General features: G+C 43.6%; 1 protein-coding gene across 1 annotated transcript in view; it reads right to left on the reverse strand.

Moving 5' to 3' along the window:
- Positions 1-290: 290 nt before the first annotated feature.
- The window catches only part of unc13bb (unc-13 homolog Bb (C. elegans)), a gene marked incomplete at both ends in the record, with an annotated part of 98,263 nt that continues 80,070 nt past the window's right edge, over positions 291-18,483 (reverse strand). The window contains 12 exons of the mRNA XM_080847503.1: positions 291-576; positions 3,249-3,408; positions 3,803-3,895; positions 5,001-5,148; positions 5,454-5,534; positions 6,031-6,084; positions 6,653-6,776; positions 7,018-7,164; positions 7,617-7,705; positions 16,733-16,810; positions 17,070-17,147; positions 18,205-18,348. Of these exons, the coding sequence (XP_080703629.1) occupies positions 291-576; positions 3,249-3,408; positions 3,803-3,895; positions 5,001-5,148; positions 5,454-5,534; positions 6,031-6,084; positions 6,653-6,776; positions 7,018-7,164; positions 7,617-7,705; positions 16,733-16,810; positions 17,070-17,147; positions 18,205-18,348 (1,482 nt within the window). The remainder of the gene's footprint in view (positions 577-3,248; positions 3,409-3,802; positions 3,896-5,000; positions 5,149-5,453; positions 5,535-6,030; positions 6,085-6,652; positions 6,777-7,017; positions 7,165-7,616; positions 7,706-16,732; positions 16,811-17,069; positions 17,148-18,204; positions 18,349-18,483) is intronic.

Here is an 18,483-nt window from a genome sequence, read left to right on the forward strand (position 1 = left end):
AAGGAGACGTGAGAAGACGGGTGTCAGGGGTCTGCGATGGCAAGCGCACACACGAACTTCAGTCTGGAAACAGTCGAGTAGGTTATGGTGGCCAGGCGGAAGGCTGAGGATATCCTTTACGTCCAAAACAATTCAAAATACTAAAATAAAAAACTGCCGGTTGTGACAAGTCCTTGTCCTTTGGGGAAACTCCTTGGTTGAGGGTGATCCCACGTGGATATCACATTGGCAGTAACAAGTGTCTAACACATAACCACCCCTCCCTCTCCTCTCCCCCTTGTACGGCAATCTCATCTCCCTTCCTCGGCCGAGCGCGTCTCAGACTTCAGCTTGACGAACTCCTTGGCGACCTCGTCGTTGGAGCGCTGGGAGAGGATGCGGAGGACGGTGAGGCCCGTCTCGTCCATGTGCACGCGCGCCCCCAGGGGGCACCAGCAGGCACAGCTGCCCTTCTGCGCCACGTCTCGCAGCTGCATGACAGCCACGCCCACCATGCGGTCCGCGCGGCCGAAACAGTAGTCCTTCACGCACACCTGCAGCTCGTAGGACTCTGGACCGTCCTCATTACCCAGAATGCTATACACATACGAAACACAAGAAGTTACAAACTTAACTGATGACCCGGAAAACAACTTAAAATGAGTTGATATATCTTTTCCTCGTCTTCTTAAATTTTCTTAAAAAAGTACTATAATATCAACGACAAAGAGTGAGTGCTTATTTTATGGATGATGATGATGGATGTTAATTACTCATTAGCAAATTCTTTGTGGGAGTGCCATGCCAGGTGTAGCTGAAACATCATTACCTAGAATTCTACACACATAGGACACGCAGGACGAAACATCCTGGATAGAGTGTCTAGATCAGTGGTTCTCAACCTTTTTTCAGTGATGTACCCCCTGTCAAATATTTTTTCAGCCAAGTACCCCCTAACCAGCGCAAAGCATTTTTGATTGAAAAGAATATGTAATTCACAGCGCTATGCCATCATTTTCTGATTTATTAAACTGTCAACACTGAATATTGAAAATTGAACATTGTTGCATTTAACTGAGTGCGTTTGCAATTACATTTTAGTAAGAACCTTGTGTTTGTGCTTCACTGAAAATCTTTGTCAGTCTTGGTGGCAGGAAGGCAACTGCTGTGATCAAGCTCTTCTCCAGACACAGTCTGTTTCTCTGCTTTGTTGTGATCACAGTCATTGCAGAGAAGGAGGCCTCACATAAATATAAGGAGTAAAAGGGTAGTAGCTGCTCCAAAGCTTTCTCTCCCAGGTCAGGGTGCTCCTGCTTCACACACATCCAAAACTGTGAGTGTGGATTTGGCAAACTTCATCTGGAGGCCAGTCAGATTACACTTATAGGAGTCTTTCCTGATTAGTGACAGGTAGCTTGCTTCCATATGCTTTGGACAAGAGAAATGGGTTTCTCACCCAATCCAGCTGTGTAGATTTCTCCTCAATGTCAGGAAAGTAAGACATTCGAAAATTTAAATTTCGAATCAAATTGGTCAAATGTCCCACGATGACCAACTTGACAGGAGCTCTGTCCGCATCCTCACTAGAGAGAAAATCATCCACCTGAGGAAAGCAGGTGAAATTCCCCTGTTAAATTCCCCTGGCTCTTCTCCACAGCTCTGCTTTCTTCAGGAAACCTCCCACCTTGTCATACAGGTTTAAAATGCTGGTGTCCTTTCCCTGCATATTCAGTTCGTTCAATTTGCTAAATATATCTGCCAGATAGCACATATTTGCAAGCCAGTCTGTGTGGCATGCATGGGGAGATCTGTGCTTGTTCAGAAAGGTGTGTAGGCTACTCAGATCGTAATTCCAACAGCCGGTTAAGTATTCCGAGAGAGAGCCATCGCATATCTGTGTGCAGCAGCAGTTGTGTGTGTTCAGCTTCCATGTTTTCGCGAACAAATCGGTCACTCAGTTGCCAAAACGATAGAAGACATTCCTCCGTGATTTCCCTAAGAAAAAAATAGTTCTACACGCAAATGCGCAGCAACCCGCATTCTGACTTCAAGTTTCAATGACTTTCCGTTACGTTCAATTACCGGATATGAAAGATGTGAATTAGAAGCACAAAAGCCGTTGCCAATGACAGCGGATATAAACTTTTCGCAGCAGTGAAAATCAAGGAACTACAAACCTGCGAACGCAGACATTTAACCCACATAGCTATGGCCCATACAAATCAACTGAACATTCTGAATAGCCGTATAATAACTATTTTTATAGGATTTTTGAATGGAGGCTAATTTGGAATATATCTTTTAAAAATCTCACGTACCCCCTGGACTACCTACACGTACCCCCAGGGGTACGCGTACCCCCGGTTGAGAACCACTGGTCTAGATCATCATTCAGTGAGGAAAGAGATGTGAAACATAGGTACAGTTCTGGGCTATGTGCTTATTTACATACTATCAGCAATAAACATCACAGGTGATAGAGAATTATGTAGCTCTGACTTTAATCAAGTATGTATGCGTTTTAATCATATGCCTTTGTGAGCTGAAACATGATGTTTCTTTCTCTGTGTATGTGCTTAAAAGTGTACCTTCTGTGTGTGTGCGTAAGCGAGAGCTGAAAAGAAGAACTAGTAGTCCTTCTTTTCTACATTGCTGATGCATAACTTTAGCAAGATGACCTCAGATGTGAGAGAACCACCACGTGGTTATCTCTAGTAGTTTGTCGGCCAGTACATGAGTGAGCACGACAATTGTTGTTGAATAAATATTCTTATATGCACCTTGGAGTCCTGAGGTAACTTTTTACCCAACAACAGGTTATCTACATGCATCTACACTGAGTTGAGATTTAACATTAGAGTTTCAATTGCTTTGTATAAATCTGCCTGCATCTAAAATGGTTGCTGTTACATATCCACTGGCAAATGCTTTGTGGGAGTGCCATGACGTGCAGTGGAGAGGTGAGATTCACATTCACAGTGTTGCGTATATCTGTCAGGGATCTTTGTCTTATCGCACACTCAGCTGCTATGCACCGTTTTGTTCATTCTTGTGATCTGAATGTTTTGCTTGCTTAATAGGTTTCTGAGGGTGAATTAACACACAGAGCATGTCATTGAGAGGTTGTTCTTTCTCATATGTCATTCCCACATAGCAGTTGGTTCTGGCGGGGAACCTGTCAGATCCAAGACAACCTGGGGCCAGAAGTGCTACAGAGACAGCTTCTCTGTGGGTGTAGCAGTGATAACAGATAAGGTCATGACACTCACAAGTGGAATGTCTCGTTGAATTTGGGGGCCCAGCTGTTGTTCTTGGACTTGGTGGAGAACTTGCGCTTCTTGTCGCTCAGGTGGGGCCCGATCATGCTGACCTCCACGAACGGCCGGAACATTCCAGAGGTCTGCCACTTGAGATCATTGGCGGCCACAACTGAAGATGAAAGGAAGCAGAAAACATTAAGACAGTCAAAGGTGGAGGGAGTGAGAAAAATAAAGATTGATCATGAGGGAATTCTACATACAATAATACATTGAGTTCACTAGAAACTGAAACTTTTCACTTTGGAACTTCACTTTGGAAAAATAACTATGACACATATGTAACTCTTCATCAGGATGCCTGTTACTAACATTAATTACATAATTATATGATATGATTTTTTTCTCAATGTTATATTACAAATAAATGTGTTGTTTTATTGTTCTTTATGCATTGGCAACACTGTATCTAAACAGTCATGCTTATAAAGCAACTTTGAATTGAATCGTATTGAATTTAATTTATATGACATGGCTGTAGTGGGTTCTGTGTTTTTGCTTCTCACCTTTGACGGTGACTTTGTGTTCCCCTGTTCCAGGATGGGTGAACAGGTCTATCTGAATAGACACTTCTCCCACGGGCTTGTCCACGCCTGAACCTGTTGAAGAAATGGGAGTTAAAACGTCGGGAGACAAGATCATGTGATAATGTAGTGAACAATATAGTGGATGAGGACTGGAGCTAGAGGCAAGTCAATGAACCAAATAATCAGTAAAGTCAAGCGATGGTTTGGGAAAGGAAAAAGAGCAGAAAAATCCACTCTTATTTCATATAACATTTTTTGGAGAAAGCAACTGCCAAAGTACATGGGAAACACAGAGACGGAGGGTAGGTATCTCACATTTTCAGGAACGTCAAATTCAAGGACTATGAAGAAATGGGCAACAAAACATTTATCATCTTAACTCGAGCCACTTGGTTACGGCCTCAAGAGTTCGCTTTGTCAGATGTACAATTTGCAGGACAGCAGACTAACCCATTCTGAGAAATATCCTGACTAGTCCCAGTCTTGGGAATTCAAACTTTTGTATGACGATACTTAGTCTATTTAAAGTCTTTTTTTTAAGTGTTTATCTAAAAAATGAAACATGGCTCAGTGCTCTCGGGATGCGGGGGTGATTCTGGGTGAGGTCCGGTCACACCTACCCCTGCTAGGCTGTGTTTTCTCACTAGGAGTGATCCTGATACCCTTGCCATTGTGTACTGGTGCAAGAGCAGACGTGAAGAGAAGAAGACAAGAAACAGTCACAGGAACACACAAATAAAAAGATTAGAGTAGAGAAGCAGAAGCAGACACACACACACACACACACACACACACACACACACACACACACACACACACACACACACACACACACACACACACACACACACACACACACACACAGACAAGACTGCATGAAGACCAGAAGACAGCAAGCAGTTTGAGCAGAAGAGTCGGAAAAGGACAAACGCAAGCATATGTCAGATACTCCCTCTAGTGGAGGTCTGGATGAAATTACATGGATATCTGAGAAGCGTAGTTTAGTGTGTGCTTGCTGTATGGGTGTGTGCTTGTATTTTGAAATGAATATTGCTGTTTCCATTTCCATAAGGCACAAGAAGATAACCGTTAACAGAGGAAGAAAGGGTAAAAGAGTAAGAGAGAAAAGGGAGAGAGAGAGAGAGATGGTGTGTGTGTGTGTGTGTGTGTATTTTACCCTGTGCATGTTGTGTGGTGACGAAGGTCTTGATGAGTGTGTCGGTAGTCTGTGTGTAGAGGGAGAGGGCATGGCGGAGGGAGGACAGCTCAGCGCTCTTCTCCAGGAAGGCCCTCTTCAGTCCATTCCCACCCGCATGGAAGTATTGCTGGAGGACAGAGAAGGGAAGACAGAGACAGAGAGAGTGTCAGAGTGTCAGAGAGAGAGAGAGACAGAGAGAGAGAGAGAGAGAGAGAGAAAGATACAATGTAGAAAAAGAACAAAGAAAAAGAAAAATTACACCATAGTCAGACAGATAGCTGCTTTCTCTCAAATGCATTCAGCGCACCCATTTATAACAAAAGAAGACAAAAAGACACATTGATGAATAATTTGGAGATATGTATATTATGATATATCAATAAATCTTGGCTGTCAGCTATTATCTTGGTAGTAGTATCCATTTGCAGTCACCTTTATGGTCTCCAGACCCACATCCATAACAGCGCACTGTTTGGGCGTGAGGCTTCTGGCCTCTCCAGATGACATGTGATCCTGAAACAGCAGTCAGAGCAGGGTGTCAGGACAAGACAGGTCTCATTCATGAACACAGAATTCAACTTCTTCAGAATAACGCTTCCTACACGAACACCACTGGCAAACAATATCATGTTAGGGAGGAGTGTACTGTATACTAGTCATGAAGTGTTGAAGTCATGAAGTGGCATGAGGTGTTTCTCAACAGAGCATGGACATGTCTGCGAAAGTTGACATAGTTTGACTGCTTTCTTTTTTTTGTGCCAAGCACCCTGAAACAATTGGTATGCTGTGGTGTTGCTGTGGTTTGCACACCAGAGTGTCTCTACCTTACCTCAGCATGGCCTAGCCCCAATCTACAGACAGCAAAAAGGCTTGATGTGGAACTAATACACCCCAGGCTCTCAGCAGTTTGCTTGTATTGTTTAATGAGGTTGGATGAAGGCGGCGAGGAGGCTTTTATGGGCTGAAGTGTTGTGGGTGGGGTGGGGTGGGGAGGCAGCGGGGTGCGTACCTTGAGTTTGGAGAGCTGGCCGAGCTCTTTGGCTGCCGAGAGGATCTGAGCTCCCTGGAGAGACGATCAGACACACACTCACATGAGAGGTAGTAGGAGTAGCGCTCTCTCTGTGTGTGTGTGTGTGTGTGTGTGTGTGTGTGTGTGTGTGTGTGTGTGTGTGTGTGTGTGTGTGTGTGTATGTATGTATGTATGTATGTGTGCCTGATGGCGCACAGCTATGAGCAAGTGTGTTTGTGTGTGTGTGTTCGTGTATGTGTAAGAGAAAGAGATAGAGAGAGAGAGAGACAGAGAGAAAGAGAAATAAAAAGAGAGAGAGAAAGAGAGAGAAGATGAGAGAGAGAGAGAGATAAAGAGAAAGAGAGAAAGAGAGAGAGAGAGAGAGAGAGAGAGAGAGAGAGAATATATGCACAATACCAAGGGCATCACTGCAAAGGCTCATCAAATGAAATTATAACTAAAGGACATATAGAAATGTGCTCTCTGAAGACAAGAGGGAATTAGATGATTTCAAAAAGGAAAATTAAGAAATAGGAGTTTAAAGTATGTGAGAGAATAGAAAGAGAGATAGAGAGAGAGAGAGACAGAGAGAAAGGCAGGGTCAAGAAACAAGGAGTCTTACAAAGGTGTCATTGCCCTGAGGCAGGACGATGGTCTTCTCAAGACAGTTCATGACGATCCTCCAGAGCTCCTTCAGCACCCTCTTCAACACAGTCTTCTCACACACCGCAGCAAACAGGGTCAGCCTACACACACACAAACACACACACACACACACACAAACACACACACACACACAAACACACACAAAAACACACACACACACACACACACACACACACACACACACACACACACACACACACACACACAAAATGGGAAACTTCAAAAAACCTTATCATAACCGGGATACTCAAATCCATGTAAGTGCACTTAATGAAGAAGAAGCATGGATGGAGGAGAGAGAAGGGGTGATGCTCAACTCACTTTCCGTCCAGGAAGTCCATGAGCGGCCGCAGCATGTTGTCAGAGTCAGCCTCCACCGTGTTGCGGCTGTTGGCGTTCACTGTGCCTTTGATTTGGTACAGCAGGCCAGCCATCTGACGCATGCACTCATCTATACGATTCTGGAACCTGAGGATACACACATGGACATGCACATATATAGACACATACACACAGACATGAACACACACACACACACACACACACACACACACACACACACACACACACACACACACACACACACACACACACACACACACACACACCATTGCCATTATGGATCATGAAACTGAAACTAAAAATCCTTTACATCTGAAAACTAAGAAATAAACAATACCACAAGCATAACCAATGCAATCAAATGATCAGCATTTGATATATAAAGTTTGTATACAAATATGTATGTGCTTATGAATATTGGGCTATTGGGCTGTGTGTGTGTGTGTGTGTGTGTGTGTGTGTGTGTGTGTGTGTGTGTGTGTGTGTGTGTGTGTGTGGGTGTGTGTGTGAATATCTGTCTGTGTGTGTGTGTGTGTGTGAGTGTGTGTGTGAATATCTGTGCGTGTGTGTTTACTTACGTGTTTCCAAACATGGTGCTCAACTCATCCAGCACGTTGTTGAGCTTGACCTGCAGTTCGTTCAGAAGGTCACTGGCCTCTATGTCCAACTGTCAATAACCACACAGAGACCAACAGACAGAATGCACATCAGTACTTGGAAATCAGTACCTGGATTCTATAAATCGACCAAACTTTGTACAAAAAGTATTCAATGTCAATCAGTATAAGTATAGCATTGCTATGGAAACCACACAGAGCCACAGGGATAGCATCTTTCAAACTTTTCATTCAACATGACTGCAGAGGTAAATATTATTGAGATAAATGTGAAGATGGGGGAGAGAACCAAAACAAAACCACACACAGAAATCTACTGGGTTGGAGTGTCGCTTCAGTGTTGTAGTTAGAGATAAAAATGTTAAGTCTCTATGATGTACTTCTCTTTCACTCCCTCTCCAAAACACAGACATACACACACACACACAGACACACACACACACACACACACACGCACACACGCACACGCACACACACTCACACAGATTGGTAAACCCACCTGTTTACTGCTGGGTCCCACCTTAAGCGAGAGCAGATTAAATGGACAAAGATTTAATAGCTTTACAGAGATAAGTGCGCACACACACACACACACACACACACACACACACACACACACTTGCAGACATAGCCACACTCAACTCTTTACATCACGTCATCTCACTCTAAAGTGGCCCTGGAGGCTCTTGAGCGCACACACAGCTCATCCAATCAGACGGTGTATTCAGTTCTCAGTGCAGAACAAGGGCAGCGGGCTATAGCACACTCACAACGGACCAGCAGTCAAACTGTATTTTGAAACCCTGTCCAAGATGATCAAGTCACACATGTGCAGACACCTTGGTGCCAAACAACAAAAGCCTGGCCTATAACTGACTATGGACATGATTTTTAAAAACAAAAGATCTTGTATACATTAATCGCAGTAGTACAGTTAATGTAATGGATTTTAAGGCACAGAGAGAGAGAGAGAGAGAGAGAGGGAGATAATAAGAGAGGGCATGGAGAAAGAGAGAGATGGGCCCATTACTCTTAAAGTAAGGATAAATCAAGAGAGGTTCAGGAGGAAGAGAGTGGCAAAAAAAAGAAAGGAACATAGAGAGTGGGTGGTAAGAAAAGAAAAGAAAAAGAAAGGAAGGGAGGAGAGGAAGAGAACCAAGGACAGGAGCCTCCTCCACTTAATGCACTGACAAAGCTTGACCACTTGGCTTGGACAGCCCTCTCCATCCCTCCCTGCATCTGCCTCTTTCTGTGTGTGTGTGTGTGTGTGTGTGAGAGAGAGAGTGTGTGTGTGCATGTGTGCGTGTGTGCATGAGTGCAAGTGTGTATGAGTGTGTGTGTGTGTGTGTGTGTGTGTGTGTGTGTGTGTGTGCATGAGTGCAAGTGTGTATGAGTGTGTGTGTGTGTGAGTGAGAGAGAGAGAGAGAGAGTGTTAGTGTGTGAGTTTGAGTATGTGTGGCCGAGCTCGGGCCCAGGCCAGAGGCTCGGCAGGCTAATGGGACTGGCGCGCGGCTAATTAAGCTAATGTTCCTGAGGAGCGACGGCTCACGGAGCACCACAGACAGAGACGTCTACACCGGCTCCATTAGGGAAGATTAAACATCGCACAGAGAACAGGAGGAGAGGAGGAGGGGGGGAGAGGAGAGAGTGGAGGGGAAGAGGGGAGAGCTAGATGAGTGTTTTTGTGTGTGTGTGTGTGTGTGTGTGTGTTTGTGTGTATGTGTGTGGGGGTGGGGGGGATAAAGACACAGCGTAGGTATGTGTGTGAGAGCCAGAGACAGCAAGAGAACGTGAGAAAAAGATGGACATAACGAGTGAGAGCATTTCTGTGTGTATGTTTTGCCAGAGAGAGGGCGCGTGAGTTAGTGTAAGTGGATGAGGGTATGCTTGAGTATGTGTGTGTGAGTGTGTGTGTGTCTGTGTCTGTGTGTGTGTGTGTGTGCATGTGCATGTATGTCAGTGAGCTTGGTTGAGTAACCATCCATCACCAATAACTGATTGAGAAAATGTCACCAACCCACCACTCCTCCACATCTGTCATCTCACAGGCTTTCCTACTCACCTTCTTGTCTTTATCGGTCTTTTCAGGCTTTCAGAGGAGAAACAGAGATAGAGACACAGAAGTGGGCGTGAGAAAGGGAGTGGTGCTTAGCGGTGAGGGGAAACGTCTACATTTGCTAAGGGGTTGTGGGGGGAGGGGGAGGACTGAAGACTGATGATGCCAAGTTCAAATCTTAAGCCGTAGAAATGCTATTGTTCAATTGATAATGTATTAGTCTATATACCCCCCCCCCCCCCCCCCCACACACACACACAATTCCACATACAGGAATAAGCAATAGTCCTTTTACTATTCTTCCCCACCGCCCACAGTCTCTATACTGTTTACAGACTAAACAAGGGCGTATATCATGGTGAGAAACAGTGCTTTAAACGGGGATAGGATTTACAATATGTTGTTTATCTGGTAATTAAATCCTTTTCTGATAAAGTAAGTCTCTATTAGTCACAGTTCAGACATCCTAACTGAGTCTATTAGCTATTGCTAATGCAGCCCATTTAAATGAAACTCAGGTTTCATTTAAAAGATTTGTGAGACCACGACACAACGCACACTCATTTACACACCTTCTCCTCTGGATCAGCCAACTGAGCGTAGAGGAATGTTTAAGAAAACAACAGCATTACTAACACGTAACAAGCCTGCTACTCATCCTAGCATAGGTAAACTGCCACTGTTCAAATGCACATGGCATGAAAAAGTATTTGGCCCTCTGCCTTTATTTAACATGAACATCTATCTACGGTACCTTTTTTGTCTAACAAAAACAAATGACAAAATAAAAAGACAATAATTGAAATGTATGACCAACATGTGCATATAATATATAAAAATTATGATGATGATGAAACCCACCTTCTCTTTGTCAGTCTATGGCAAACAAAAAAGGCAAAAGAAAATGACAAAATGAATACCAGTCGTGACTAAATGTAAACTGTGTTTGAAAAGAATGGGGCTGTTAGCATAGCAGAGGCCAAGTGCTATCCAGGCCAGGGGGTGAGTTAAGGCTGTGTCATGAACTCTGTGCCTGACTGGATGAACCACTCACTCTAGTGACTGGGGCTGGGGGAGTACATTTCTACACTGGGAAGAGAGAGAGAGAGAGAGAGAGAGAGAGAGGTAAAGAGACAGAGAGTGTGTGTGTATGTGGGTGTGAGCAGAGGGAAAGGAGGAAAAGCGAGAGAGTGTGTGTTCACGTTTGTGTGTGTGTGTGTGGCTGTGTGTGTGTGTGTGTGTGTGTCAGTCAGTGCGGGCACATGATGGCAGCACTCCGATCCTATCCGATTCTCTCCATGGGGTCTCCATGGGGGGTTAACTGCTCTATCTCAAAGCACATGGAAGTGACAAAACTAGATCAGTTCAAATCAAATGCGGAATGTTTACATCTGCTACCGTTGATTATACAGTAAATACGTTGTGAAATGAAACAAAACCGTTGATTATACAGTAAATACGTTGTGAAATGAAACAAAAACACACCACAGTTAAAGTTGTATTAGTATTGATTGATTCACATCGATATGAATGGATTACATGACTAACAACGGGTGGAAAAGTAATAAGAAAATATTTGTTCACTGAATTAGCGCGTTCTGTCCCAAACAGTTGCGTTCCAGTTTCTAAGTTTCACTTTCGCTTTCAGTATTTCAACGTGAATGAGAGGGAGCACAAGAACTGAGCGTCTAGCAGCGTTTATCATATCATATACATTATATATGATGCATGTATATGTCTGTGGGCACGATCTCAAGCACGTGCAAAAGTTGTTGTTGTCCAATTTGAATCAGATACGAGAGACACATGCGCGCCCAGTCCAATTACCAGCGGAATCGAATCGTGTGTCTGGGGGTTTACATCGGAGTCCAGTCGGACTCAAGTTGGACACAATGAATCTAGTTCTGGGGAGTCACATGTGTCCAATATCCAATTTAAATCGGACTGAAATCGGAAATTGGACGCATGTGTCCACACTGAGTGACGGAAACAAAGGAAATGAGAAGTGAATGTGTGAGTGTGTGTATGCGTAAGAGAGAAAGAGAATGCAGTGCTCTCTCTCTCTTTCTGTGTGTGTGTGTGTGTGTGTGTGTGTCAGAGAAAGAGCTGGAATGCAAGTCATAGTAGGTCAAAAGGTCTCGTGATTGGAGGAGGAATGGAATCAGAATGAGAGGAGCATCTGATTGGGAGGACAGTGAGGCTGACTTTATGACAGGTTATCACACAAACACTCAAGGTCATGCCATACATCACAAGGCCTCCATACGCCAGGGATCTGTTAGGATGAATAAGTGAGGGATTGTGTCCCTGGTGCTGCAATGGATGGGAAGATGTGTGTTTGTGTGTGTGTGTGTGTGTGTGTGTGTGTGTGTGTGTGTGTGTGTGTGTGTGTGTGTGTGTGTGTGGAAACATCACTGAAACCAGCTAGAGCAATTTCACAAATGATTGCCAGAAACATCAGAGAATGTGTATGGCCCATCAACAAACCCACCTTTTCTTTGTCAGGCTGTAGATTCCAAACGGGCACACAAAAGAAGAGAGAGATTAAACAAAAGGAATCTATCAGAGGGAGGACATCAACACACTGTACGGAGCTGAATGGATGAGGTCATTTCGAGGTGTGGCCATTTTCACCACAGCGTTTTAGAAGAGCCCTCAGCACAGTCCAAACTGAGACATCAGGCTCAGATTTTCTAACATGTGATGTTTAATAAGTTGACAATAGAACAGATGACAGCTTTGTGTTCAGAACTTAACAGTCTTGGAATGACCCAGTGCTGAAAAAAAAACATGTCAACAGCGTCCCCGTTGGGCTGATATGGAAGGCACAACTACTGCTGATAATTCCAATGTCCAGTCTCCTCTTTTTCTATTTCAATGGACTCTGTGCTGTGAACTCACTGAGGGAAGGGACAGGAAGAGGTATGACACTGAGAGGAGATGAAGCGTGTCCACTCTGGCTAGGGAGAGTATGAGAAACAAGTTCTTGGATTGAGAGCCAAACGTCAAAGGGAAAGTCATGAAGGTTGATGGAGAGAGAACAAAGTTCTCTGAAAGACTAAATACAGCTCATGTGCAACTCACAAATGTTTCATAACCGTTTGGAAAGACAAATCCCACAATTATTCTCAAAAATCTCATCTCCCATGTGCTCACAACCACTCACCAAAACAGCTCACCAGCTCTCACCCCCATCTCACAACAACCACTCGTGAACTCATCACACCCGTCTCCCAGGCATCTCACGTACTTCTCTCAGGCATCTCATTACCACTTCCAAACATCTCACACATCTCCCACAACCACTCACAGACAACCTCAAACATTTCACCGCCATCTCCCAACACCTTGACAAATCAAACATCTCCAACATCTCCAACATATCTGAAAAAACACCAATGAACACTTTACCACTGGTCACAATGAAAGGGACTGAGGGACCATCGATATCACTGTGATGTCACAGGAAGTAGCACAATATGGATGAATGATTGGTGTGAAAGGACAACAATAAACCCCAAATTCCCAACTCCACCATCTCCCAGCCCCAAACCAACCTCCTGTCCCTCCTCTACCACCTCCCCCATCTCCTCTTCTTCCTCCTCCTCATCCTCCTCTTCCAGCTTGGGGGGAAAAAAGAATGGAGGGGAGGACAAAACGACAACAAAAACCGATAAAACAACATGAAGACCTGTCCAAAAGACACCCCTGATAATCTTTGGATAGTAAAAAATAAAAATGTCTTGGGAAAGAGATTAAAGGACCATTAACAATGAGGTTTTCATCAAGAATAACTATTGCAATAATATCACTTAGTATGCATGACGTGAAGTGACTATATAAATGGAGGGAACACTGAATAACTCAACGTCCTGGAGGTCAGCCCACATATGAAGGGACAAATGCATCAGTAATAGTTGGACGTATACGTCCATGTATGTGGACATACATGAGTATAGTACTATGCCCCTGTCTCACCCACATACCTCAAATCCTATCATGTTGGAGTCCTAAAAAAACGAAGAAAATAAAAAACAGTAGCCAAGTGTCGTTAAAAGGGAGAAGAAACATTGGGAATGGATATTTGTACATTCCATTTCACTTGGAATCACATTCTGCCAACTACATAAAGGACGGGTGTATTGTACATGTCTCATCATTCTTCATCCATAAATGACCACTTATATTGATTAGTATTACGATTTTCTGTGTAAGAATGGGCTATGGACAAATAAAGGGACTTGGGCTTTGTTAGTGAACTGAAGCCGTTCTGGAATTTTTCTGTCCATGTCAAAAAAAATGATTCGGTAAGAAATATCTTCAGCTTTACCTGGAGACAATACACCTAAAAATAATATATGGTAATATTTTGAGCATAGGTCATGGACATAGGTCATATTTGTAAACTGTGGATTCAGTTGCACAGAAGGGCTACCTCCTTCACAAACACCTCAACTGTTGACCATAAGTAGGATGTTGGATGTCTTCCATGACCACACAGTGATTACAACATGGATCACAAAAACATGTTTGTAACAGAAACAAACTAGCTTACAACAAACGAATAAAGACCCGGTTGAATGAATTTGCATTAAATGGGTGAAACTCATTCATCCCGTTTCTCTCTTCTCACTGCAATGTCCTCAACACAGCTGGGATCCCGGAGCTTTCAACTGGATCCTTCGTCTCACTAAGCAGTAGGATCAGACAGGGCAAAGGCGACAGGCCATTCACAAAACAACACTTTTCAAACCGTTATTGACGTCTCGTGGCGGTACAAAGGAACCTCCATGAACAAGGGCCTTTTCTTTTTCTGCAAATGTTTGAATGAGTGAGAATGCTGACCTCAAAAAGACTCGATGAAACACCTTGTGTCTTGGCCTCTCAATCAAAAAACAAAACTGCACACACAAACTAACCGGCTGCTAAAACTAGCTTGACTCTTGTCTCTACACTAAAAGTTTAATGTAATCTAAGATATATGGCAAATATCTACGAATACGGTTCGCATTTTCTAAAGCTCTAGCTTATGCGTCACCTACCTCTCCACCATCTTTCTCATTGCTTGAAATGACCTGATAACCAAAGAGGAGGATAGGGGAGATCATTTTTACGAACAATAATAAAAACACATAGCTTCTGCGACACTGTGCTCTAGTATAGATTTTACCGAGGCCATTTATAGATCACTCACAGAATGCACGGGAGACTTCTAATATCTACAGCTAATAGTCTGAGAGAGGCTAACTCTACCTAATGGCTAACTGAAAATGGCTTATTCCTTTCCTCTCGCACACCCACCTCTCCTTCCTCCTCCTCCTCCTCCACTTCTTCCTCATTCTTTAGCAGGAAGAAGAGTAAAACACATGAGCCACATCCTTCAAAGTTAACCATGCAGTTTCTCCTCTATGTTTTCTCCATACAAACGATCAAGGCAAGCCTAACTAACATCTACACCAACTAGGGAATGGTGTAGAGCAGAAACTGCAGCTGCTAAGCACACTGTTGGCCAATAATGGGAACATTTATGATCCATTCATCTTGTTCTGTGACAAACACTGAATTAAACTATTATGGACACACTAGTCTGAGACTAGACTAGATATTCCCGGTTCACCAACACAGAAGACTAATGGCCATATGCAGGCACGTGCACAGACATTTTGGGGGGCAGGTGCTCAAAAACAAAAAAAAGGGCGCCCATCACCAAAATTATTAATGAAATGAAATCTCTCTCGCTCTCTGGCTTCCACTCCCTTAACGTCTGATACATGATGTCTGGGGTGCCTTTTTTCTGTAATTGGTCCACCTGACCATGCTTGTGCATCAAATCTGAACTTGGGGAATACTCCAGCCACCCATTTTTAGAAAACCAATGCTTTTGGAATGACCGCCCTTCATAATTTTTTGGGAGGAAAAATTCTGGTTGTCGTTGTAAAACAGGCAAAACGAAGAGATACATAAATATCACGTTAAACAACAATGATGGGACAAGGATAGCAGGACCCCGAGAGCTAGCATAGTTTACCTGCTATTTTCTAGCTGTGAATTCTCGTGACATTTATAAACAAACATTCAACATACTCTCGAAATTGTTTAGACGGCATTTATACAACACAAAATATGCACTTTCAGACAAATAATGTCATTAAACCTGACAAACGTCAGTAAACAGCTGGACAATGCTTTGAAATCAAGTTAGTTGTCTGTTTATTTTTTTAGGAAACGTCGGACCAGTCCGGTTTTCAGACGTATTGTTTTCAGCGGCACTAATGTTGTTAATTTATACAACGTCGGGGGATTGCACAAACACCGTCATTACCTGTTTGTCTGATGCAGGTCAGTGAAGAAGTAGGCTGAACCTGTTGGCCTGCCGCTCAACATTGATGCTGGGGATGAGGAGGGAGGGGCGCGGAGGGGGCTTGTGAGCGCCGCAGATCATAGGCAAAGAATACTTATTCTATGTCTATGCCGCGGAGCATGTCGGGGCGAAATTCTCACAAGAACTCCAAATAAATGCCCCCTCAGATATCAAAACACATTTGGGGAAATTGATGACGAGAGACTAATTTGTATTCTAGAAATGTTGATGATTGGAAAAAAAATTGGTCTCCAGAAAAAAGGGCACTTTTTCTCAACCAGGGCACAAGGGCTGGTGCTTGAGCACCAGTTGGGGTCTATCTGTGCACGTGCCTGGCCATATGCTACGTACTGTACTACATGCTACAATATCCTGGAGATTCTCTACCACTCCTCGGCTGCTATGCTGTACTACTGCTGAGCCGTACCATGGCCTCCGTTGTGGCAATCTGACAGAGAGAAGCAGAAGTCTGATTGTTAAAGCATTCTAGCAAGTGTCACAGAAAAACTGCCTATGCCAGTGTGATGGCATTTCTCCATCATTCAACACTGAAAGCTGTTTTTGAAAGAAATGAAGGAGGCGCCAACAAAAGGGAGTCTGTCTCTAAGGTGACTCTTAGACAGTGGCAAGTGTAGGTGTGTGTGTGTGTCTGAGCCCTACCTGCTTCGCTCCCATGGACTCAAACATCCTCTCGAGCTGGATCCGCAGCTGCTGAACGTTATTCAGGAGCACACAGGGCTACAGAGAGAGAGAGAGAAAGAGAGAGAGAGAGAGAGAGAGAGAGAGAGAGAGAGCAAGAACAGAGAGAACAGGGAGAGAGACAGAGAGAGAGAGAGTGAGGAGGCACAAAGAGGGAGAAGAGAGTGAAAGACAGATATGAATGAGATCACATTAATACAGAGTGGGTTAAATCAAATAATAAACCCAACTTATTCTATATCCATTTAATATAAAAGCTTTTAAAATTGTAAGAGCTTTTAGGGAGATAAGCACTTACTATCTTCTCTTTGTCACAGTAAGATGGGAAACTCTTGGTCAAAATGGAACAGTACTGCAGCAGGACTTTGGAAATAGTCTGAAAAAAAGTATTTCATGAACAATTTATTATTATTAACATGAAAAATACTTCCAAAAGGGAATGATAGCGATACTCTGATATCTTGTTATTCACAAGGGAATGATGACAATAGACGGAATCCTGTTTTATTCTACAGCAGAAGAGGCAACAGTAAAAGGAAGCCACCCAGTAAACTCCTCTACCCCTTCCAGCCATGCCTTAAGCAGCTACGGGAACAAAGCCCATTGAGCTCTCCCTGGTCTTTCTGATTATACCAGAGGGAGTGTTTAATGTATGCAGAAAGGGGGGGAGCACACACACACACACACACACACACACACACACACACTCACACACTCACACAGACACACACAAACACACACACACACACACACACACTCCGTGCCTAGCCTGCCCCTGGGATAGACGGAGCTGTGGTGTGACGGATAGAGTAGCATTAGGGCTCTTTCAGTATAATGAGAACATATCGAGTTCTCAGACAAATATATACGTCTCCCCTCTCTGCCAGCTCTGCCACTGAAATGTAATTTTCACTGAACAAATGACCACCTATTCTAGAAAACTTCAAATCACTGAGGCGGGCCCCGCTTGATGTTTGTTTTCTGTAAATGAAAATGGTCTGTGGAGTTTGTTAGGGGACTTTTTAGTGAGCTGGCCTATTGGTGTCCAATGGCTCAATAAGAGCCTGAGGCCCATAAAGAGGTGTTAGTCCATGCTAACCTCTGTTAAAGGAGTCTTTACCACAGCCATACACAAATTCACTAGAGTAATCCACAACGTATCAATATTAGTTCATACTTTTAGGAATAGAACTTACGTAAAGAGTATAACCTACCTCACGCACATTAAGGCCTTTTTTCCACAAATGAAATTGGTATTTAGAAATATAATCACAGTACCAGTGTAGGCCTTAGCTGTGGCTTGAACGTGATAGTTCAGTGAAGAAATTTTACATAGGAAACTTAAAAATAATTTTAAAACACATTTGAACGCAAGGGACCTATGGCTCCTGTGATTGGTTTCTCATCTTGTCAGTCATGCATGTGTGCCTTACCTTGGCGAATCGGCGGCTGTAGAGGGCCAGGACTTTAGGGTCTGGGCACTCTAGCTTCTTGATGATCTCAAAGCTCTGGTTGAGCTGGGTGAAGATGTCCACCACCGAACAGGAGAACAGAGCGTGTTCAGACATCTGCTGGAACTGTTAGAGGATACAGAGTTAGTTCCTCTCGTGTTCTTGTTTACCTGTGGTGGAATCCCAGCAATATGAGATCCTTTACCATCCCCAACTCTTAATCATGCTATATTGCGTACATTTGAACATACAGATAGAAAC

Source organism: Sprattus sprattus (genome assembly GCF_963457725.1).
Source record: "Sprattus sprattus genome assembly, chromosome: 11".
Classification (NCBI taxonomy): Eukaryota; Metazoa; Chordata; class Actinopteri; order Clupeiformes; family Clupeidae; genus Sprattus; species Sprattus sprattus.